This window comes from Ptiloglossa arizonensis, chromosome 3 (assembly GCF_051014685.1).
Source record: "Ptiloglossa arizonensis isolate GNS036 chromosome 3, iyPtiAriz1_principal, whole genome shotgun sequence".
In the NCBI taxonomy this organism is placed as follows: Eukaryota; Metazoa; Arthropoda; class Insecta; order Hymenoptera; family Colletidae; genus Ptiloglossa; species Ptiloglossa arizonensis.
In genome coordinates, this window is record NC_135050.1 from 16,828,490 (window position 1) to 16,851,539 (window position 23,050).

At 44.9% G+C, this 23,050-nt stretch overlaps 2 protein-coding genes across 7 annotated transcripts in view; one reads left to right on the top strand and one right to left on the bottom strand.

Annotated features, from left to right (window-relative positions):
- Positions 1-10,972, top strand: part of Tet (tet methylcytosine dioxygenase-like) — a 278,954-nt gene extending 267,982 nt beyond the window's left edge. For all 6 annotated transcript variants that reach the window (XM_076307866.1, XM_076307865.1, XM_076307863.1 and 3 more), the window contains 8 exons: positions 695-932; positions 2,386-2,621; positions 3,047-5,912; positions 6,268-6,443; positions 7,013-7,366; positions 7,451-7,678; positions 7,763-7,917; positions 8,123-10,972. In XM_076307866.1, coding sequence (XP_076163981.1) covers positions 695-932; positions 2,386-2,621; positions 3,047-5,912; positions 6,268-6,443; positions 7,013-7,366; positions 7,451-7,678; positions 7,763-7,917; positions 8,123-10,844 — 6,975 coding nt within the window. In that variant the 3' untranslated portion in view covers positions 10,845-10,972. The remainder of the gene's footprint in view (positions 1-694; positions 933-2,385; positions 2,622-3,046; positions 5,913-6,267; positions 6,444-7,012; positions 7,367-7,450; positions 7,679-7,762; positions 7,918-8,122) is intronic.
- A 10,258-nt stretch (positions 10,973-21,230) lies between these two features.
- Positions 21,231-22,639, bottom strand: LOC143144524 (steroid receptor RNA activator 1). The gene is made up of 3 exons (XM_076307029.1): positions 22,440-22,639; positions 21,752-22,234; positions 21,231-21,671 (listed from the first exon to the last, which is right to left on the bottom strand). The coding sequence occupies exons 1-3, from the start codon at positions 22,456-22,458 to the stop codon at positions 21,475-21,477; spliced, it is 699 nt and encodes a 232-aa protein (XP_076163144.1). The 5' UTR covers positions 22,459-22,639; the 3' UTR covers positions 21,231-21,474.
- Positions 22,640-23,050: the final 411 nt, after the last annotated feature.

Genomic DNA, 23,050 nt, shown 5'->3' on the forward strand with positions numbered 1-23,050 from the left:
GGAGACGCGACGCGACGCGACTGCTGCTCGCCGACGATCGAGAGCCACTGCGTCGGTGCACGGTTAACGCGGGTTGACTGCGCGAAACCGAGTCTCGGCGATCGACGAGATCCGTCGCTGAACGATCGAATGAAAATTAACACGCGTCCGAGAACGTGTGAATATTTATCTACGAGAGAGAATACATACATATACATGTATATTTATATACGAAATAAATAACAAATTATCCGGTGATCGAGAGACCGAAGAATAACATCGAGAATCGTGTCGTGCCGCAGCACCGTGGCAGTCAACGCGTTAAAGAACCATTGCTGACGAACGGCTGTTCCCCCAGCCGCGCGATGCGCAGTGGTTCCCAAACCCACGTCGAATCGTCTCGCGTACCTATCCGCGATATCGAGTTTCTCCCCAGTCTGTGAAATCGAGAATCGGAACCCGATCGTGCAAACAAGCGTGCAAAATCGTTCGTCGTTCAATTTAACGGGGACAATTAACCCGTTTGATTAACACCGTTACGAAAATTAACACACGAGAATTAAAAGGCACCAATGGCTAGTTACACTTCACGCGCGATCGAAGGATAAAATTCCGTTTCGGTGTCCATTGGAGGAACTTTTTGATAAATGTAAAATTAATAATTGTATCGCGTTTGAATTGTAATATAACGATCCCGAACGTTTTTTATTTACAGTCGCCCGGAGTGATGCCATTTTACGGCGATTCCAGCGCCGGTTTCCGGCCAGCAGCTGGTTTCGGGAATACCGTTTGGCACCAGGGAGTTACTCCCGTGGGAGCAGTTGCGGTTGAAACGTCAGCAGCACCATGGCCGCCTCAGCAGTTCATTCAACAAATCCCAGCTCCGAACCAGCTCGAGGAGCTGAGGTACCATACCCAGTACACCGCCGCGGCGCCGTACCATCCACAGCCAGGTAATTGAAGAACGAATCGATTTCGTACGATTTACGACCGTCGCTCGTCCATCGACGCTTTTAAGGCGCGCAACTTTCGATTTTACCGGCCACGAAAACACATCGACCCCTTGAGGATGTACCTTTGAACGAAAACAATTCAAAGAAACGATGGCGAATTGTTGTCTTAGATCCTTCCTCCTTTCGATATTGATTTTTGTCTCTAGATTTATCGGGTTGGTCGGAAAGTCGTTTCGTTTTCCAAAATGGAGAATAGATGATTTAATAAAATGTTTGTACACTCTAAGAAAATCGTGTATCATTTTAATCAAAGAAAAACGATATTTTCGTTCGACTCGTGGATAAATAATTCAACGACGGGAGAAATTAACAAATTTGCGAGGTTTTGTATATCGAGCTCCTCGATAAAATACGAACAACGTGTTTTCTCAAGGAGATACGAACATTATCTCAGTTTCGAAGTACCATACCGCGTTTTAGATGTCTAGAGAGAATTTCTTTCGCGTCGAGGATAACTCGTGAAATAAAGTCGGGAACGTTCTCCAACCGAATCCTCGAATCGACTACTGTTGCACGAAACTTTTTCTTTATTGCGAGCATTAATTCTTATCGTTCTTATCGTAGAGTTTCGTATTCGTTGATCCGGCTTTTATGGAATTTTGCGCCATCGGAAGGAACTTCGTCTCTATTTTGCGATCGTCGTCTAAAAAAAAAAAAGAAAGCAAATTTTTAAACACATTTTCGTGCAATACGTTAGCGTTTTATCGCATCTTCTTCAAACGTTTCATACCTAACGACGTTTCCACAGTTTTCGAACCGAGTCTAAAATCATAGAGAGTCCCAAATTGTATCGAAACCGTATCGTTCAATATTAATCGATTAATTTTTGTTTGATATTTTATTGTTCGTTATTGTTGTTTAATATTTTACTACTAAACGTTTATTTCATTATTGTTATTTCTTACCCCTTACATTTTTCTACCATGTACTATTCTTACGTAATAAAGGGTGTACTCTCGTTGATATGCATAGTTAATAAATTAAATTATTGGGTTGTTCGGAAAGTCGTTTCGTTTTCCAAAATAAAGAATATATAATTTAATAAAATATTTGTACGCTCTGAAAAAATCGTGTCATCTTCACCAAAAAAAAAACGAAACGACTTTCCGAACAATCCAATAAATTAAAATTAAAAAGTGTACGATTTTAAGATTAACCAAAGTTGAAACGCGCGTTACGATGCAAGGTGAAACCCGTGCGCAGCAACGTGTTATCTATAACGTAAAACGATTCATAGAGTAAGAGCAACTTTTTTGGTTTCTCGTTGATAATCAATTTTCAAGGCCGGGTTTCGATCCCCGTGAATATCGCCCGGCGAGCGATCACGGAAATGAAAAATATGCAACCTCCGTATTTTTTCCGTGGACTCAGCGAGCGAATTTTCTGATTACAGTCGCATATCAGCAGCAGACTTTCATTACAACGGATCAGTCGGCGTTTCAACGCGCCGGGGCGACAGGACAATACACAATCACGGGGCAACCCTCGCCCTTGCCACCGGTCGCTCCACAAACGGTACCATCGACAGCTCAGAGGCCACTAAACGGTCAATTCATGGATCCGGCTGCTACTGCGACCCAATCAGTCGGTTATGAAAGGCAGGATTACGTCAATGGTTACCAACAACAGGTACAATTATACATGAAACGTTTTTAATTGAAGCTATATTCGGAAAATATGTTCCAAAAAAAAAAATGAAAAAGAAAAAGAGAAAAACAAAGAAACATACGCGCGTAACGAAGAAATCAATTTTAAAAAGCATTTCGCACGAAATCTAACAATTGACAAATACCCTACACGGTAGCTACAGTGGCTCGTTCGAAATCGTCCACCGTGTTTACGTGTCTATTTTTCAGCCAATAGTGTAACGCACGAACCACGATGCAATCGAACGCGTGGCACAATGGTAAACGTATATCGGGTAGAGCAACGTGTACGAAAAAAAAATGGTGGACGCTTTCGACCGCGGGCGACCGTAGACCGTACTCGGCCAGGTTTTACCATTCATCGCAACCACGAACGATTTTAAGTTATAGATGGAATGATCTTTCCAGGACGTGACGATGGCACCGCCACCTTCAACCACCCCCACGAGTCGTAGTAGCTCGGTGCATATGGATAATCAACAACAACAGCAGACCTCCCAGCAGCCGCAGTCGCAGCCTCAGCAACCCCAGACAGACACGCAGGTGAAGGGATTCGCAACGATCGCAGCCAGCAACGTGTCGGGAAACGAGATGCCTGGGTATCCACTTCAACCGGGCCCACAGAGTTTACACAACTCTAACGGATATCCAGGCTACGTGGAAATGGGTCAACAACAAGTACAGAACCAATGGCAATCGCAGGTGGCTCAGCAGCAGTCGCACCAGCAACAACAGCAACAACAGCAGCAGCAGCAACAACAACATATGCAGAGGCAGCACTCGGTGCCGGACGGTGGTCAACGACACATATGGTCCGACACCAGTACTGCCGCGAAACTGAACAACGTAAACAATAGTATGAGCTGGTCGGATGGAACGTTGCAACAACACCAACCACAGAAACCGTCTCAGTCGCAGCAGCAAACGGGTATGCCGAGTAACAGCATGAAATCCCAGGAGCAGCAGCAACAGAGTATGCAGATGCAGGGACAGCAGGAGTTACCCAGGCCAGCCAGTCACATGAGTTGGGAAACCGGTAGCGTGAAAGAGCCCCAGACGCCGCAATCGTGGTCAGACAATACCGATAATCAGCAGCAACAAACTCAGGGAAACTGGTCCCGGCAAAGTCCGAAGCTGAGGGACACCCAGAATCCAAGATTGACACCCTCTAGTCAACAACAGTCTCAGCACCAAGGGTGGCTACAGCATTCTCCGAAGTTGTCGGACCATCAACAGAATCCGTCTCACCAGAACGCCAGGATGACGCCCTCCGCTCAGCACAATTGGCAACAGAGTAGTCCAGAGATGCAGGCGCAGCAGAACTCGAGCCAACAGAATCCGAGGTTAACGCCGTCTGGTCAACAGATCACGCAACAACAGCAGCAGCAGCAGCAACAGCAACAACAGCAGCAGCAACAGCAGTGGTCCCAGCAAACGAAAATCGAGAAAAACCCCAGACTCACGCCGTCTAATCAAATGTCCTGGCCGGACACGCCAACTAGTCAACCGAATTGGTCGCCGAATAGTATAAAGAGCGACAGTAGTCAGCAACCTCAACAACAATGGCCAGACTCTCAGCCTAGTCCGAGGAGAACGCCCGGTCATCAGCCGGCCGCGTGGCAGCCCCAACCGCCCGCACAGGAGAACAAAATGGAGAATCAGATGTCGTGGTCGCCGAATTCGGTGGCGGAGAATCAGCCCACCTGGGGCCAGCAGGCGACCAAGCAAGACATGCAGAACTCCGGGGAAAGAGTGATTTGGCAACAGCAGACGACGGATACCGGCAAACCGAACGGGTTTACAGATAATCAAGATGCTCAGGAGAGTAACGTATTTGCTCAATCTAATCGCGTAAATTTAAACAGCCGACTGAAATCGATGATACTGAACAAGCAACAGCAACAACAACAACAACAGCAGCAACAGCAGCAGCAGCTACAACACCAACAGATGCAACAGCAGCAGCAGCAGCAGCAGCAGCAACAGTCCCAGCACCAAATGAGTCATCAGGAGCAACAGCATCACAGTCTACATCATCAGATGCAGTCCCAGCACGTGAACAGCAACAGTGGGACGAACGGGGACTATCACACGGAGGATCGAATACGAGAAGCGCACGAGAACGCGGACAAGCTCCAAGAGAAACAAGCGGACCAGTATTTGAATCAATCGAACATCATCTCCATGGCGCAATCCAACGAATCTTTGACCGGTAATTTTTTATTGCATAGCCACCACCCTCGGGTCGATAGTTTGCCCGACGGTGGTGGCTTATGGGAGTGGTCAGGAGGAGGTAACGCGTTGAACAACGGTAGCGCGTTATCGGAAAACGGTATAACGGCCATCGAGAGTTTCATAAAGTTCGGCTCGAACGAGAAACCCGTGCTCCAGAAAACCTGCGACAAGCAGCAGCAGCAGCAGCAGCAGCAACAACAACAACAACAACAGCAGCAGCAGCAGCAACAGCAACAACAACAAAATTCGCGATCCCCGCAGCGCGAACAAACGCAACAACGGGAACAACAACGAGAGTTATGGAAAGAGAGGAGCAAGAGTAACGACAATCGGACCATCGACGACAAGTCCTTTCAGAGGGAGTTGGGTATAGAACGGTCCAACGAGAGGACCAACTTTGAGGAGCGTCGAAAGAACACCGACAAGGAGAAGAACGAAACGATCAGTGGTCTCGAATTTCCAGAGACACCGAGAGTGACCGCTCTGGTGAACGAGGATGAACGGCCGTACGTCGAGAGTACCGATAAGACGATACCACCGTCCTCGGACGCGAACAGCACCAGCTGCTGCGATCCATCGCGCACCATCAAACAGGAGAACGTCGGAGATTATGGCTGCTCGGGTTCCGAGTGTGTCCCATCACCGACAGCGTCCTCGTCCAAGAGCGAGAACTGCGCGTCCAAGGAGATCAAAATCGAGCCCGATCAACGATCACACGAGGGCTCGGCTGATTACATGTTCCGCGGCGACGGTGGCCCCGCCAAGGTATCGCCGGGTGTCGGTTCGTGGTGTTGTCGTAGAGGCGGTACCGAGCAACCGACCCCCGAGCATCTACGGGAGGGTTGTTGCCAAGGTCTACAGACGAGGGACGAGATATTGGCCGACTCGCCCGAGAAGTCCGACGTAAAGAACGAAGGCCCGCAGAGTCCGAGAAGCGGCGGGGTGCCGTCGACGACAAAATTGCAAGATCACTTGGACAAACTGAAGAACAATGTCAGGACCGAAGTGCCGGACTGCAACTGCTTCCCCGCCGACAAATGTGAGTTGCTATTGCGTATTCAGCACGACACTAACATTGAGAGAACACACTAACCACCGACTATCCGTTTACACGAAAAAAAAAACAAAAAAAAAAATGTAGAAAACGAAAAAAAAAAGCGAAAAAAAATGTAAGAAAATTCTCTTAAGAAACCACTGTACCGCTAATATCACGGCCGACATACAACCGATTATGCGCCTTCGATACAGTGAACCCAAAGAAGAATGCACGTAACCTAACTTACCCCCCTTTCTCAGGGGGCATACCTACATACGTGGCATAAATGTTTCCGCTTCTGTTGCTTCCTTTCGTTGAAACGTCCGGTTTCGTAAGTAAAATGAGGTTCAACCACAAGGTCCGCCAGAGCCCGGCTCGTACTACACTCACCTCGGGGCGGCTGCAAGCCTGCCCGATCTACGGAACGATCTTGAAAGAAGAACCGGCCTTAAGGGAAACGCCATAAGATTCGAAAAGGTCATCTACACCGGAAAGGAGGGCAAAACGACTCAGGGATGTCCCATGGCCAAGTGGGTAAGCAAATTTATCGATCGTGATTGCTCCTTCAAAGTCCCTTTTCACTCTAAATTTACCAACCGGTCAAGATGACTAGTTCCAACTGCTTCTATAAAGAAATCTACTTTAAATTCCACAGCAACTTTTCTCAAGACGTTACGCGACTTTTTCCATTCTATATACGTGATCAATTTTACAAGTTTTTCCTTTTTCTCGCCCAAGAATTTTTCCGAGAACACACGAGACATACCTCAGTATACCGGAATCTGTCGATAGTTCTAACGTTCGTAACGTCTCCGGGAATCCTTGCTCTCACCTTCGAATTCGCGAATTTTCCATCGATCGCTTTGAACCTAGGATGCCAGGTTGCTTGCTATCGCTCTGATTCGACTGTCGTGTCGTTGGCTGAAAGAAGAGTAATATAAAGAAAACCATGCGAGAACTAGACTCTCCCTCCGCTCTATGAGAGGATCTTCAGCCAATCGTTGCACGATAGCACAGAACCTGGCATCCCTGCTTTGAACTACCCGCTAAGATTTCTTCTGTTCTACTTTGGTGATGGGATTGTAATATCAGTGATTCGCTAGATAATCCGACGATCCGGTGCGGAAGAGAAGATCCTAACTATAGTGAAACATCGTCAAGGACACAAGTGTCCGACAGCCTGGATCGTCGTGGTCATGGTCGCTTGGGAGGGTGTACCGACCCACGAAGCCGATCGGATTTACTCCCTGTTGAGCCACAAATTGAATCGATTCGGTCTTCCCACGACCAGGAGATGTGGAACGAACGAACCGAGGACTTGTGCTTGCCAGGGACTCGATCCAGAGAGTTGTGGCGCGAGCTTCTCCTTTGGGTGTTCTTGGTCCATGTATTATAATGGTTGCAAATACGCCAGAAGTAAAACCGTCCGTAAATTTCGATTGTCAGTACGATCAGAGGTGAGGCGGTAGTCTTCGATCGTCTTGTTCGTCGTCGACCAGGGACAATTCGAATCTAAACGATTTCGTTTTCGCTCCTTCCAGGAGCAAGAAGTCGAAGAAAGAATGCACGTCCTGGCGACACTGTTGTCGCCTCTTTACCTCAGCCTTGCACCGGAATCTTTCAACAATCAGACACAATTCGAACGCGAAGCGAGCGAATGCCGTTTAGGATTCAAACCCGGCCGACCGTTTTCCGGTGTCACGGCCTGCATCGACTTTTGCGCCCACTCTCATCGCGATCTTCACAATATGAACAACGGATGTACCGTGGTACGTAGAATCGAACGGAACAAACGCCTCGACGTTCTCGTTCGAACTCGGATGAAACCATCGTGTCTACGGTTCTTGTTCCAGGTGGTGACCGTAACGAAACACCGTTCTCTCTCCAAACCAGAGGACGAACAGTTGCACGTGCTTCCCCTTTACATAATGGACACCACGGACGAGTTTGGATCGAAGGAAGGACAGGACGAGAAGATTCGCGCCGGAACTGTAGAAGTTCTAACAAAGTAAGAGACTTCTTTCGTATTAACGAAGTTTGAGACCTCCGTGCGTACGTGTTCCTTGTTATTCGATTCACACCCGCACATGTACATCGAAGCGAACAAATGGTATTTCCTTTCACACGTTACAATCTCTGACGCTGTATCCACGACAAAGACGTACAATAATAATATTTCAAATACCCTAAACATGGAACATCGTCTGGCACAGGTATCCTTGCGAAGTCAGAGTCCGATCGGTCCCGCTTCAACCCTGTAGACGACACGGCAAGAAGAGGAAGGAAGACGAGCCTGATACAGTGAGCAATAAGAAAGACGGTTCGAAGGCTACCACCGAGAAAGTGTCAGAGCCGAGTCGTATACCGGGGCACCAAGATCCAGCGAGACCGCAAATGAGGGACCCACAACTGTCCCTGGAAATGGCGTCGATGTTCGAAGGGATGGACGCCCAGCTGCAGAGCTCTCAGGTATCCTCTACCGTTCTAGACAGTCCGGTGTCCATGTATCAAGGTTGGGGTTGTCAGAACGAACAACAGTGGGGTAGAAACGGTTGGCTCGACCAACGAAAGAACAACTGGTTGAACCCATGGGGCGAATATTCGTTCGGTGGTTTGGACAGAGACGTGAAAGTGGACCCCGATAGTACGAGTCTGGACGACACAAGGCCTAGAAGCGCAGTTTCTCAGGACGAACACCGGCCAGGTTCTCGAAATTTACCCAATTCCACCATGGACTCGCCGAGGAATTGCTATCCGCATTCGCCAAGGGCCCACCCCATATCACCGAGAAGCTCTCACGCGGGTACACCCGGAGACGTTGCGTACTCCGTGTCTCCGAGAGGTTGTCCAACGGGAGCGCAGGATCAGAAAATGGTTTCGTCGAGGAGCACGGGATATCCGGAAACGGGTTACGTACATCCACCTGCTTCTAGAAATTATCCGAACGTCTACGACAACCGACAAGGCAGCGCATCGCCGAAGACCGGGTGTCCGAGTTTCCCACCTCATCTCGATCAACGGGGCATGCTCGTCCGCGCGAATCAGTCACACCACACCGCTAATAGCCTCCGAAACGTTGGACAGGGTTGCGATCAATCGAAATTATCGTTCTCGAAACCGGCGCACGATTCTAGTCAACAAAAATACCCGATGACGCAGAACTACCTGGAGGTTCAGAAGTCGCAGACCGAACAGCAATTTGTGAACAGAATACAGGGCCACTATCCCCCGCCGCACCCCGTTCAACCGACGAGACATTTTCCGTACCAGGGTCAGCACAACGATACCAACGTGGACGTGTTCACCGGGCTCCCGGTATCCTCCTGCATGGACAACGCTAGTCATAAACCGTTCGGTGCTACGAATCCGGATCTCTTGCTGCACAGCTCGTCGCACCTGGCGCCGAGCAATCCGATGCAGAGCGACGCCCACGCGTTGGGGACAATCGATCAAAGGAAGTATCGGGCGCAGAAACTACCGGAACAGAAACTCCCTACCGGGATCAATCAGATGTCCCCGGCACCCTCCGATCAAGCGGGAAGTTGGAACATGCTCGGTTCTTGGTATCCCGACCAAGCCAGACAGTACGACCAGCAGCAGGCATTCAACGATCAAGCGAACGCCGAGAGGAATCATCATCATCATCACCATCATCATCATCATCAGCCGGGCGTGGACCATCAGAAAACCTTGAACTGGAACGACCGAGTACCGCATCCGGACCAATCGAAGCCACACGGCTGGGACCATCCGCCCACCGATCCTTCGCCGTTCCGCGTACCAAAGGGCAGGCCACCGTCGAGGACAGCGTCCAATCAAAATCCGATCGCGGACAATACATATCAAAATTCTTCCAACAGAACGTTCCTCAAGCCGCAAGAGCCGCCGCGGAGCGGCATCTACGCGGACAGTCCGAGCAACCCTTTGCAGAACACCGGGCCGGCGCATCAGGCCAACCAACGAAGACCCGAGTGGCCCGAGGACAAGATGAAGGAGGGTTTCCACGAGGCCAGACAGAACGTCGCCAATCCAAACGCGAACTGCTTCCCGTGGCCGGAGGAGATGAAGCAGGTGCAGGACTTCCACGCGATGCCGGGATTGGGACACCCCCACGCTTCCTTCCCCCAGTACGGATACCCGACGTACCCGGTCTTCGACAAACCCTACTCAAACACGTGGGAGGGCTACAACTACCATCAACCGTATCACCCGCAAGCGCCCGAGTACCCGCCCCAATTCTATCAGCAGCCAAAGAGAGAAGCCTGTTTCCCATCGCCGCAGTATCCCTATCAAGGTGTGACCCCGTATCAAGGCCTGAATCCCGGCTGGGCGAGATGGGACACACCTCGATGGGACATCTACGGTCCGCCGCCATATTTCCCGGTGTTACCGGAACCACCGCCGAAAGCCGAGCCTCTAGGCGAGGTGGCCGACTACTCCGATAACGAGGAATGCTTCAAGGACTCGCAGATGGGCGGTGTCGCGATAGCGTTGAGCCACGGTAGCGTACTCTTCGAATGCGCGAAACACGAGATGCACGCCACCACAGCCCTGAAGAAACCGAACCGCATCAACCCGACCAGGGTCAGCTTGGTCTTTTATCAGCATCGCAATCTCAACCGACCGCGCCACGGTTGGGACGAATGGGAGGAGAAGATGCGGCTGCGCAAACTGGGAATCGCGGCGACAACCAGCGCCACCAGTGTGTCCACCGCGTCGCAAACGTCTTCGACGACACCCTCGACACCGACCAGCCCCGCGGGTGGCGCCACCACCATCGAGAAATCCGCGCCATTACCGCGCGTCCCGAGCGTACCGAGCTCCCAGTTCATGATGAGATCACCCACGTATACCACGATGACGTGGACGACGCTCTTCCCGATGCACCCGTGCATGATAACCGGCCCGTATCAGGAGGGCGGGGCCATTGGATGAGTGATCGTCGGGGGGCACGGTTCCAGCCATCGATGACCACGAACCGTGCCAGGAATCGATCGATCTCGTCGCTGAACAGACAACCACGATCAAACGAGGAATCAGTCCTCCGGTACCACGCGCGTAAAACCGGCGACAACCGACGACCCGATCACGGTCGCGAACCGTGGAGACCGGTCGAACGTTCGGGCGTGATCACATGAGGTAAATCACGCGAGCGAGTCGCGAGTAGACGCGCGACTCCCGAAGGAGAGATCGAAGAGACCAAAAACAAACAAACAAACAAACGACGCGAACCATCGTACCACGAGGGAGCCGTTGCACAAACTGTCGTCGTTGTCCTAGACTAGACGCGTGATAAAGTTGTTTACCGAGGAAAACGAGAATGAAAAAAAAAACACACACATACATACACAACACACACGTTTGCACTGCCATTTTTCTATTTCACGTTTTATCGGGCGAGAGAAATGTAACGTTTTGAAACGCAACGTGGAACAACGAGAAGAGAGGAACAAGAAAGAATAGGACGAGCAGCGGGAAGAAGGAGGAGAAGGAGGAGGAGGAGAAGGAACAGAAACAAGGATTCGCGCGGTGAAACGTCGCAGGATACAATTTTAATCGGGGCTTCCCTTTTTATATCGATCTTTTACACGAATCACGGGTAGAGACGTCGCGAGACGTACGGAAACGGGAACGAATCGGAATTACCGTGCGTTGCGGACGTAACGGCGAACAATAATGGACGACCAACGAGACCCGGGAAGCGGGGACAATCTTTTGTCTCGTGGAGCGTCCCGAGCGTCGTCAAAGGAGTAGGAGTGGAACAAAGAGACGAAGCAGGAAAAGGAGAAGGAAAACGAGGCAGCAGGAAGTGGAGACTAGCGCGCTCGTGCGCCGAGAACACGCGATCGTGATGATCGAAGCCGAGCCTTGGTAACCGGGAGAGACGATGAACGCGCGGTAACGAAAAATTTTTACCGCGGTCTTGTCGTGCTGAGATTTCGACGGAGTAAACGGGAACGAAAGAGTGTGTATATGGATAAACGCGAGAGAAAAAGGAAAAAGTAAGGAAGGAAACGAGGCGTATCCGATTGTACATTTTTTAAATGGTTTCGTGTTGGTAGAGTCGTAATCGTATTTAGCTAGTCCAAGCCTAGATGACAAACATTTCGCGACGTTACGCTAGAGGGTGGTCGAAACACGTCTCGTACCACGCTGACGAAACGTGCGCGCGCCGGTACAAATTTTTGTACAAAGCCAATCCACTTTGTATAGTCACGCAGAGAAGGCCGATCGTCGATCTCTGCCATGTTTTCACACGTTCTCTATAAAAATTTTGTATTTCCTTTTAATTCTTTTTTTTTTTTTTTTTTTCGTTTTGTTTTGTTCCGTAATGCGTATACGCGTATTCATCGACACACCGTACACAAGGACCGAATCGTCCGTTCGATTAATCGACCCCGTGAATTCATCGCATCCCCCTCCCCTCCCACCTCAACTCCCATACCCCTGTACAGCGGTAGTTTCAAATAGATTCTTTGTAAAAGTCGTTTGCACAATCTCGACGAGACTCCATGGCCAGGAATGCCGGGTATCGCCCACGAGCATATTACACACACACGCATACAGACACACGCATATACACACAGAGACACAGACACGAAAATGATCTCAAGTTTTTAAGATAATCGATTAAACGGTAATTGTCGAACGTTTAATTTCTTCTTTTTTTTCATTCACTCACATCTCTCTCTCTCTCTCTCTCTCTCTCTCTCTCTCTCTCTCTCTCTCTCTCTCTCTCTCTCTCTCTCTCTCTCTCTCTCTCTCTCTCTCTCTCTCTTTTTTGTTTTCGTTCGCCTATTGTACATTGCGCTTGTTAATCATCGTATTTATTTGTAATTCTGCACGTGTTTGCACCCGTAGCTCTTATTACCGTGTACCCACGTACTGATTAAGAACGATATTCAAACGGAGAGACCGCGCGCGATTATTAATTACTAACAATTCTCGTCCTTCGGGTCGGTTGAGTACAAAGCATCTTTCTAACTAATCACCCCCGTGTGACAAAACGAGAAACGAGCCAAACCGAGCGAGCAAGCAAAGCAACAAAGTAAAGCAGAGCAAAGTGAACAGGGACGCGAGAAGGAAGCATATCCTCGTTGTCGTCTTCTTCGTCAGCTACGTTCTTCCGACTGTGTATTTCCAGAGCCTTTTAGAGTCTAGGATCACCCGACGGTCCGCGGAGGCACTCGTCGCGAGACCCCGGGGATCACCTTCGTAGCCTTCCGAGAGGGGCGTGACCTCCACGTGGAACGAGGACACGCGCATAATAATAATTGATTTCGCGGAAGAGAAACAGTCACGCGAGACCGGCCAGTGGAATCCGGAGGTTCGACGAAACCACGCCCCGTCCCCCTCCAACCTAGATCCCTTACCTCCTGCCACCAGAGTCCGAAGAACTCGCGGAGCCAAAACAGATCCAACGCGGTTCGCGCGTCGTTTCGAACCTTATTCCTGATTTTTCTGTAAATAATCTATATATGTAGCTGCGACTCGTGTTGCGACTTACCCGACAACCCCCGTACCCCGTCCACCCGATCCCCTCAATCTTAGACCTACATGTTTTTTTTTTGTTTTTTCTTTTTTGTTCTTTCATTGCGTTTTAATCTTTGTTTCATTTTTTTCTTTTTCTTTTTTCTTTTTGTAATCGTTTGTCATAGCGATCAATAGGGATTAAGGATAAATAATTACCGTCGTCGGTAGCGAGCGAACGAAAGGAGGTGATTTTGAGAACACTGGGACCGAGAGACACGCAGGTAGAAGACGCGTATTAGGGCGACGGAGGCCAGATTTCTCTCTGTCCGACGACAACGACGACGGCAACGATAATCGACGATTTATTTATTCGTTCGCGGAACAAGTCGTTCTCAACGATTCCTCGGGCTCCATTCTTCGCCATTCGAATAATCGACGCGCGACAACGACGATGACACCGCCGTCGCTGCCGTTGTCGGACGGACGGACGGACGGACGGATCGGAAGCTCGGGTCCCCGCGATTCGCGCACGCGCGCGCGCATGCGCAGGCGCGCTACGGGGGTCTCGAGAAGAGAGGGGGTCTCGAGAAGAGAGGGTGGCTCGAGAGACGATTGCACACCGAAACGACAGGCGCGAGACGGGACGAAGGGAACCTAAAAAGACGCGTCCAATACCCTCGCCCATCGGAGTATTATAAGAATCATTAATATATTATCATTCATTATTATCATAATGTAGTAATACTAATAATTATTAGCGGCAAACAGTAATAATTAGTAATATAATCTAATTTAATCGGATTATTTATTGATTAAGTTTTTCGAACGAAACGTGTTGTTCTATATTTGCTATTCAATTTTTTCATTCGCGTTTGTTTTACTTTCGGGGGGGGGGGGGGGGGGGGGTCACGACCCGCGATCGAACCAAAAGTGCGCACCGAGTCTTTTCCCGGTACAGTTTTCGTCGTGTATGTCCTAGTTCTTTTCATTGAACGTTCGTCTCTTTTTTTTTTCTCCGAGACCGATGAACAAAAAGAAAAGGAAAAAAACGAGGGAAAGGAAAATTGTTTCGCGCGAGTCGCGCGCCGATATCGTCGATGGTAAAAAGCTCGCGCCTTTTAAACGCTAGTCGTCCCTTGTGTGATTCATTTTTTATCCCCCAATCAACCCCCCCCCCCCCCATAACAATCCCCTTTTATCGTTCTTTGCTTTACCGTGCCGTCGAACTTCGTTCGCTAGAGCGTGATCGTTCCTCGGTTTTTTCTTTTTCTTTTGCGCGCGCGCGCGACACTCCAGAGCATCCCCCTAGGTTGTAGAAAGAGAAGACAAAAATCCGCGAATCAACAGTCCGATCGTCGGTGAGACACTATTTTTTAATCCGACGAGTTAGTACCGTTCCTCGATCAAGTCCCCCTCGAGAACGAGAATCGATCTCAGTCAGTCAATTAAGAATCTCCGAATAAACGAGAAAGGGGAATAATAAAAAGAAAAATAAAAGGAAAAAAAAGTTCGCGCCGAAACCGCGATACCCGCGAGGCGCGTTTACTCCTCCCCCCAAACGATTCGAAGAATCCGCCCCTGAAAAATCGTCCCGTGAACTATAGATTCGACGACTTCTTTCTTCTTGCAAACCGTTTTTCGATCACGACTCTTGTTTCTTATTCGTTGCTCACTCGCGTACGAACGCGTTTGTTCTACGCGTCGAACATCCTCGTGGGCGGTATCGGGTTCAGTTTCGTCGAGAATCTTCTTCGAGGATCCTCCTCGACTAGAGACCGATCGAAAAACACGAAAGGTGTGTTCACGTTCGATTCCGTTGCGAAGACAGCTCTCCCCCAATGGTGCTTCGAACGCTCGGCCGACGATCACAGTCAGATCGAAGGATGTTTTTCGAACGTGCTAGCTGAAGCTAATATCGGAAGTGACGCGAACGAGAGGAAACGGACGCAGATACCGATTAGACCAAGGAATCGTAGATTAGCTACTGCGCGCGTACCAAACGTCGTTCTTTCGATCGAAGTTCAACAAATGATGTTTCATAACTATTATAAAATTAATATTTAACTACGTTGATCCTTGTACGGTGTATCAATCGGTATAATCGATGTTGTAAATAATCATTAGAAGAATTGCGTGACGGACATTTTAATCGCCACGGGGGAATCGTATTTTATTCTTTTGGAGACGAATCTTTTTATTAATTTTAATGAACTTTTTAGATTTTGAAATGAATTTTTTACCTCGCGTGCGGTTGAATTTATTGTACCCGCGCAAACAGATCTTGAAACTCGATCATGAAAATATTGGTCCCTGAAAATATCGGGACACAGATCCGAGTTATTCATCGTAAGATGTGTACCGAAGGAGGAGCTTTTGCCTCTTTCGCGCGTTACACAACAATGACAATCAAACGTCGTTTAGATTACGTTATCGTTATCGGGCAGTGAAATTTTAATTTCGAAAGAACGACGTTTCGTACAGCACCGAGCGTAAAGATTCTTTCTCGGGTGATCGATGATTGCGTTGCTCCTGAAGAGAAAAATAAACACGGGTTACACGAGTTTATTAAACGTCTCGACCGATAATTTGGTCCATTGTTCGATTATCCCGCGTGATTAAGAACAAGAGAAATAAATCGTGCAACCGTGCAAGGAATTTAAAGAAGAAACTTACGTCGCGATACAAAGAACACGCACAGCGTTCAATCGGTTGGTTCTTGCCCACGTGGGTGGGAATAAAAATAATATACAAACGATAGAAAATGAACAATAACCGTCGATACGATGAAAATTACGTAAAGGAATTTTACAATTTTACAATCTCTGCACGCGTAAAGATTTTAACCGCGAGTAATTTTAATAACGATCCTTCTTACATCGTTACGCTATTTTTCTTCTTTCGAATTACCCAGAGTGATTAAACTTCGCGCACCGAAACGTTTAATAAACACGTTAAACTGTCGCTCGTGTGGCCGTGCTTTGTTCGGATTAATTCGCTACGATGGCAAGCATTACGCGTTAGAAATTTCTTCCGCGAAATTGGAAGAATCCACGGACTCGTGACACGGATTAAAATAGATAATATCGTACAGACTGTGCTCGGTCCAACGAGGCGAGTCGGTAGACGTAAACAAACGCACGTGATCCTTGCGTGCGAAGGTCCTCGGCCAGTGACCGTTATAAGTTTATCCCTGAGCGTCGACAATTGACTATAGTTCGTCGGCCAATAACCGCAGCTATACCATCGACCGCCCGAACCTTTGTATCTATATTCCGTGACTCGCTCGTTGGAACGACGACCGCGGACCTCTTTTCTTCTCGAAAAAGAAATTTCGCGTTCGCATTTACGGATACGAGAGCGAAAGAATTTTCCTTACGACCAGTATCGTTTTTGGGGCGATCGATAACCCAGTGGGAAGAGCTGTTATCACACGATTTCGCAATACGTTCGTGAAAATCCAACGGACGAAAATTCCCCTCTCGTCGACTTTTCGATATCGCGCTCGGTTTACGCGACGTGACGCGAGTAGGGTTCTCGTCAGAGAGGAGACGAAAGTTCGTCGCGCGATTCGCCGATCACCGAATAGCGAACTCGGTCGTGTACCTCGAGCGTTGAGCGTAAAGATAGAGGGACGAATCAGCGTGCGCGAAAAGAGAAGCACGGAAGGGAACTCGGACGAATGGTTAAGCGGAAGAGCTCGTTGTCATCGCTGTTTCTTTCATTCTTTCTTTCTTTCTTTTTTTTTTTCTTTTTCTGTTTTCTTTTCGAACAATTCTTTGAACGACGACGCGGAAACTCGTTGTTTCCACGCGACGATGCCAAAATAGTATTAATGGTAAATAAATTAAGAATCGTAAACACGAGGGGAAACCAACTCGTAAATAGCTGTTATACGAGTACCGGTCTCTCGGGGCCGCGGTGAGCGTCGTGTGCACGCGAGCGATGGGGGGGGGGTCGATTTTTTTTTTTTTCTTTTTTAACGCGAGAGCCGGTGAAACAGAAAAGAAGAGGAAGAAGAAAAAAGGGAAATGGAGAAAAAGGAGCACGCGCGATAACGTTGCCCGATCGTCTAATAGTATGTATTTCGCGCGTAACGGGAACCGAGTGGTGAACACGTAATGTGGGGGGGTTACGATTCGACGAACGAAGCGAAACGAGAGGACAAAAAGAAAAGTAAGAAAGAAGGAGGTTGAAAACTGTATTTTTTCTTCCAATGCCAAAAAGATGCCATTTTGTTTTGTACGAAAAAATTTACGAAAAAAAACTCATAAAAAAAGATAATATGAAACGAGGAAAGAGGAACGATGATGTGTGCGAAGTTGGATGGGGAGAAGCGAGATGAGGAAGAACAAATTTTTTAAATAGTTTGTAGCGCACGTATATATATCCAAGTGTATATATATATATACAAATATATATATATATATATATATATACATATACATGTATGTATGTATGTATATACATATATTATTATATACGATGGGAAAAGAAAAATACAAAACAACACAACAAATATACTTGACGTATATTCTGTCTCGTGAGAAACACTTATGTCCGCCTTATGAAACGATGATGCAGAATAACAATAGGGAGATTGATTGATAAGAATCGACAAAAAATAATAATAATAATAATAATAATAATAATAATAATAATAAAAATAATAATAATAAAAATAATTAATTAATTAACGATAAATATTTGTAGTGTGCAGTGACAGTGCAGAGTTTTGCGAATGGATAAGTGGAAGGAAACAAACTAAATAAACCGTAGTATAATGAACACGCATACCTGGGGTGCGAAAATCGTGAGACGCACGCGTATTTATACAATAATTTTTTGCCGACGCATATATACGTACGTATACGTATATATGAATAACGCGTGTACGTGCATACGTGTACACGTGTGCACGTACAGGGTGTCTTAATATCGAGAAGACCGCGGACTCGACGAAAGCCAGAAAGATTATAGACAGAATGTAAAAAGGGCTCGCTCACAATTTTTGCACTTTGGTACCAAAATATATCCCCCGGGTCCTCCCCCCCCCCCCCAAAAAAAAAAAGAATAGGGCATACGAATATAGCGCTACGTATACACCGACTACATATGTGTACATATATTTTTGGATAAAGAACCATGGAGAAATTTTAAATCGAAATTGGGGCCGCGACGCAGACCCGAAGTTGTCTCGGTGGGTCGTTTCTCGTCGACGTGGCTCGTCGACAGGAAATATGTAAAAGGTAAATCCCGGACGTGCGTGACCGAGATGTAAAGAGTGAAAACTATATATAGAGAAAATAACAAAACTTGTTTGTTTCGCGTATTCGAAACGAAATCGTATCCCGGTATCGTCGATTGTTTTTCTATTTTTTTTTTTCTTTTCTTCTCTTTTTTTTTTTTTTCATACTTTTCACAATCGCTGCAAAAATTTTCGTTCGACAATCCACGACCGAGAACCGCGCATCCCGCTCGATCGCGATCATCGTGTTTCGAGGTAAATAAAACATACACACGTACACACAAAATGTGGGTAGAGCGCGTGAGATCCATTGAGAGAACTGTCCGCTTGCGTCGGGCCCATATGTATTTATGAATATTTATTTACGCGAGATTAAATGATGAAAAGGAAATGAAAATGACGAACGGGAGAAAAATCTAATATATTGACGATTTAAAATAGATGGTCGTAAGTTAAGATGTAAGTTTTATAATGAATATATAAATATATATATATATATATATATTAATATATATATATATGTATATAATATACATATATATATGTATATACATATATACGTATATATTTACATGTAAAGCGTTTTACCGCCTTTCGCCGTTCGATCGCGCCAACAAAAAGAGCCGAACCAGCGAAAGGAATAGCGAAGCAATGGTAAAAAAAAAAAAAAAAGTGAAAGAAAAGTATACCTAAAAGACTCATTCTCAACTCGAAAATCGGTCAACGGTGAACGAGAACGAACGAACGAATAACGCGAAAAAATTTTCAACTTTTCTGCCGTACCGTACCGTAAACGTTGACGATGTAACATTACTTTCCGTCTTGTTTCTTATTTTCTGTTTTGATTTTTGGTATCGCGCGGGGAGGCGACAACATGAAAACAAAGTGGACGAACGAAGAAACGAGCATCGATCGACGTGCATTTCGACTATGCGCGAGAAACGCTGTAATTTCGAAATGCGCGTGGTGAGATGATAAACGCGGGTGTGCTTGAGCGATGAATCACAGTATGCTTAGAATTTAGTAGCGATTCATAGATGATAAGTAATAGAATATAAACTGATCATTGCTATCGATGACTATTATCGACGTAAGAGTACATTTAGATGAAGAATATGTTATAAGTAAGATGTAATTGTCCTTTGTGAATATACATAAGAGAGAAATGAGAAATACAAGAAACTTTTATGAGTAAAGGAGACTTAATCTTTTTTCGCATCCGTGCACCAATCGTGGACAAAACTACGAAACAAAATGAATAAAAGTTTAATGTTCGTCGCACGTGGTAAATGACCAACCGCGTGTACACATATTTTTGGACGACTATTGACCATTCGTGTACATGTTTATGAGATATTATAAAGCGTTGAAAAGGATTCCCTCCTAAAACACGAGTATGTACTTTTCTTTATACGCATATATACTTATAATTTAGTTAATTAGAATCATTTCGAACGATGTACTACGACATGGAGTTGACAGTCACGATAATGAAAACAAAACGCCCGTCATCGATCGTAGTTACGAACGCTCGATCGATATGCTTCAATGGCAAATGTCCGTTAGGTTGATCGAGATCGATATTATCGGTTAAGTTGCTTCGACGCTCGACGGTCCAGATATATCTTGTATTCACTTGGACGTACGCGTGTCGTTTATTAATATATTTTTCTTATTTAACGTAATAGAATTGCTTTTTGTATCGTGTGGCAAAAGGTATGCAAAGTTTTAAAACATTCGCGAAACAAAGTCGACAAACTGAAGCGATAATCTTGCATATCATGGTACAATAAAAATGTTATGTATTTAACATGCGAGTTGAATGTATCGTACTCATCAAATCATCCTCAAAGAATGTTCTTTTCCTCCCCGTTCTTTAAGGCCCCAGTGATCTATGGCAATTTGACAATACAATTCCGAAAGTAGTCTTCGGATCTTCAAAATATTGCATTCCAACTTTTTTTAACCGACCACGGTCGTTTTTTGATCACGTAGGAAAACAACGAGCAAAATTCAATAAAAAAAATCGTTCGATCGCGTACCGACATTAACTTCCGTGAACCAAACAGTGCCAGCAATATACGATAAGTTTGTATTCGTAATACTAAATACTATCGTAAACGAATTTTATGAATGTTCTCACGTGCAAATTTTGCAATAGATGCAACAAATTTCAATATATTTTTAACTCTCATTATTGAAAATTACAATTTTTTTGAGTCAATATCAAACACTTCCTGTAAAATTGATGCCATTCTATTTCCACGAAACTATTGAAAACTCGTTCGTATTTTATATTCATTTGCACGGAAACGGAACTGAAGCTGTAAAATCTAGCGGAGGATTAGGAAACTATAATATAATTTGACTATGCGTTATACATATGCCATCTGACGAATTATGTCGAACTACAAACATAAATCTTGTCTTTCACGTTTTGGATACATGCTTTGAACATAGGCATATAAGAACAAAATCGCAATATTAATTTTTTATCGTTCGATTGCCAATTATTGAAGAATGCATCGCGTTTGTACTATTACAAGTTTCTACGTTATCAATACATGTTATAAATACAATAAACATTATATAAATTTGATGAATTTGTTTTATTGTAATAAAAGATATTATATTCGTAGTATAAGTAACTCCTTTGATAATAATTTTTCATGCATTATCTATTTAATTAATTTACATGTCTACTTAGTGAAACTAATTAAAATTTAACAATACCAAAGCATGAGAATTTTAACAGTCAATAAAAATTAACAATTTATATGTACAAGCATTCCCTATTCAATTTTCAAGAATTATTTTTATTATATTTTCTAATTGAAATTGCTAAGCTTAGTCATTTTCTGCGACTGGTAAAAATTCTGATTCTAAATTCTGGAATTGCATTGCATTTGAATTTTGTAATTTGGTTCTTAATCCTAAAATAATATGCCTAATGCCAGATATCCAAGGACTACATAGAGTAGCATGCTGCATCATCAATGCAACGTGAATTTCATCGGCTTTTTCAATATCTCCTTTTCGCAAAGCTGAAAAAACCTTTTATTACTTTCTTTTCTTCTTAATAAAATTATTTACTTATTTTATGAAAACATTATATCAAACTAACCTGTAGATAAGTCTAAAATCTTTTTACATATTAGATTATTTAATTTATCTTCGAGCCATACAACCTTCAATACATCTAACCTTTTCCTTATTTCCTCCGCTTTATTTTTTTCTAATACATGTTCATTGATTAGTGCTTCAAAGTTTGCTAAGACATCGTTTAATACTTGTTCTTTATCAATTTTTAGCTCGTCTGTCTTTAATTCCACATCTTTATTCGAAGGTGGTATCAATGGTGGATGCGATGCTGTTGTTAAATTAATAGAAGATGGTAACAATGGTGGCAAAGTCATTGATACATTCGAAGAAGATTCTTTATTTGCAGCTTGTGTAGACACTAAAGGAAATGCAACGCGTTTATTTAATACTCGTTTAGTAGGTGTAGTTGCACCACTTTGTATGCCAGAATATGCCCATTTTGGAGGGTCGTTCCAACCTGGATCATGACCAGCCACTAAAACCTTTTGTGTAGAAAGAGTCTTATCTGCAAAATGAAATTCCACAATAAATATTTAAACACCATTTTAAATAATATTATATTTTTCATACTCTGATAAATATAATTAATGTGTTAAAATAATCGCAATTACGAATTAATACGGTATCATTCACTGTCATTCACATTGTTACGTTCTTAATGCTATTAAAATTAAGGAAAACAAAGGACTATATAAAAATATTTATATTACTTGTTTCATTTTCATTCATCTTCGATCACAACTTTCTACAATTTTAAGTAACAAAACATGTCGAAGTATACTAAGTAGAGTCAAATTTGTTTAAATTTACAATTAACAGCAGTTAACAGTGAACTTGACGAACCATCAATCGCTATATTTATTTATATAGTGAATACTTCACACACATTGACACCGTCCATAAACACCATTTCTACAATCAACAGATTCCAGGCTTAACAACTTTTATAATGAAAATATTACTAACTATTGGTAATATATTGTCCTAGTGAATATTGGTAATTTGTGCCACTTGAGGGAAAAATCAATTTCCGCTGTCCTTTATCAGGCGCCACATGTAAGACGTAAAATAAACAGTTCGTTTTAAAATAATTGGTGTCATGCTATCTTTAATATGGATCTTATAAAATATCAGTGATTACAGAGCGACTCTACGTTCAAGAACAATAATTATGGGAACTTTATTTAATAGAATTTGTTGTTTTATCAACCTTAGGAAATATTGTAACAATAAATTTCATTCATTCTCACAGACTGAAACACTGTAACAACATGATACTAATAAGCTGCCAAAGTTGTAACCACCTTAATTTCTATTTGTA

Bases quoted from the DNA above. Each gene is read 5' to 3' on its own strand.
- LOC143144524 (XM_076307029.1), bottom strand. The intron at 21,672-21,751 runs GTTAGTTTGATA...AGGTTTTTTCAG, and splicing joins GATTTTAGACTTATCTACAG to CTTTGCGAAAAGGAGATATT.